The sequence below is a fragment of the Grammomys surdaster genome, unplaced genomic scaffold (assembly GCF_004785775.1).
Source record: "Grammomys surdaster isolate TR1022 unplaced genomic scaffold, NIH_TR_1.0 146119, whole genome shotgun sequence".
Classification (NCBI taxonomy): domain Eukaryota; kingdom Metazoa; phylum Chordata; class Mammalia; order Rodentia; family Muridae; genus Grammomys; species Grammomys surdaster.
In genome coordinates this window covers 1-1,600 of record NW_021622805.1, presented here as the reverse complement: position 1 = coordinate 1,600, position 1,600 = coordinate 1, and the positions used below count along the sequence as shown (strand labels likewise).

Below are 1,600 nucleotides of genomic sequence, written 5' to 3'. Positions count from 1 at the left end.
TGTTAGCCCAACAGTCACTCCCTGAGTCAGCGTTTTGATGGATGAAACTTGACAGCACTGTCATGTGACACTATACCTATTAAACAGATCCCTGAGCATGTGAAAAAGTTCATTGAGCCCTATGCTGGAGTGAGCTGGTACCTGGTCCTGGGGGATGCCCAGCTCAGCCTGCAGGCGTCTCAGGGCTGCTCTCCTCACTCCCACAGCATCCTTCTCTTCCAGCTCATCAGGCACATACAAAGGGTGACTAGAACAGGAATCTGTAAAATGTCCTAGGGCAAGGTACAACATGGGGCTTTAGTGAGAGCTTGCACACACACCCCAATGGGAAGTTGAGAAGGCTCAGATGGGTTCTCTCACTACTCATTCCTCTGAGGCTCCCAAACCCTAAGTTAAACTCCAGTGCTCCCTGGAGTTGAGCTGGGTGGCTCACCAGGAAAAGTGTACTTGGTATCTGCTCTCTGCTGGACCAAGAGCTGGTTTTTCGTATTGAAGAGGACCACACTGAAGCCTCGGTGTATCAGGCCTGCAAAGTGAGAGTGTACGAGTTAGGGTCACACTGAAGTCAGCGTGGAGTCTGCACATCATCCCCTTCTGTCTCTAATTCTCATCCAGCTCAGGATGGTGGCACCAAGAGTGGCTGGTAAGCCTTGCTGGGATAGTGTCTATGTGGGTCGCTCAGCATTTGGTGATTCAGTGTTTATTCACACACAGTAAGACTGCAAGTGAGAACTGCAGTTTTCCTCCACTTGTAAACAAAACCTAGAGAGCCAAGAAGTAAAGTAAGCCTTGCCAGGTAGGCTGAGACCCTACTGTGTGAGTCTTGAAACTATATTGTTAGCTGCCTTTGCCACACTGTGCAGGCATGTGGATGACCCAGTGGCACAGAGTCACTGCTTATGCCCTGGAAGTTGCAACACATGAGGCACTGAGAGAGCTCACAATGGGGTGACCTCCCACCACCCCATTTTTCTAGATACAGGTATTACTACATAGACCTGACAGGCCTGACTATGTAGAACAGGCTGGCTTTGAACTTACAGAGATAACTTGCCTCTGCTTCTCTACTGGAACTAAAGGTGTGCAGCACCTCACCCAGCTTGGCTACAATTTCTGCCTTTTCCAACCCATTTCAAGGCAGCAACTAGTGTGCATTACCAAGTCTACTGATGTAAGTGTTAACTGTATCAAGTCAGCAGTACCAGCAGCACACTGGACAGCTGCCTCCTGACACTGCCTGGTTCAGAGAGTGGCCGATGGCACCAGGCCTGCACATGGCGGCCTCCTTCCTGCTCACCCTTGTTGATGTTTTCCATGAGGTGGCAGTTCTTCTTGGTGTCAGCCCCAATGATCTGATCCTGCTTGTCAATGACAATGCACTTCTCCTCCAGACGTTCTATCTGGAGTTCATCAAGGTGAGTTTTGCTTGCCTGGGACATACCTGTGAACATGAATGGACTCTTTTCTGTAACCAGGAAGCATAAGGGAAAAGAGGTGGGCAAGTCCCTGTAATACCAGTGACAGAAATGGCACAAAATGGGAGTGTAACTGTTACGTGGAGAAGGATGAGGTTTTAATGATCAGACACTGAGCTACACTG

At 49.3% G+C, this 1,600-nt stretch overlaps 1 protein-coding gene across 1 annotated transcript; it reads right to left on the bottom strand.

Moving 5' to 3' along the window:
- Positions 1–141: 141 nt before the first annotated feature.
- LOC114615784 (isopentenyl-diphosphate delta-isomerase 2) lies at positions 142–1,439 on the bottom strand (the record flags this gene model as incomplete). Its single annotated transcript, XM_028761415.1, has 3 exons — positions 1,298–1,439; positions 434–526; positions 142–272 (listed from the first exon to the last, which is right to left on the bottom strand). Coding segments are annotated over exons 1-3 (366 nt in total), but the record flags the coding sequence as incomplete, so codon positions are not given.
- Positions 1,440–1,600: the final 161 nt, after the last annotated feature.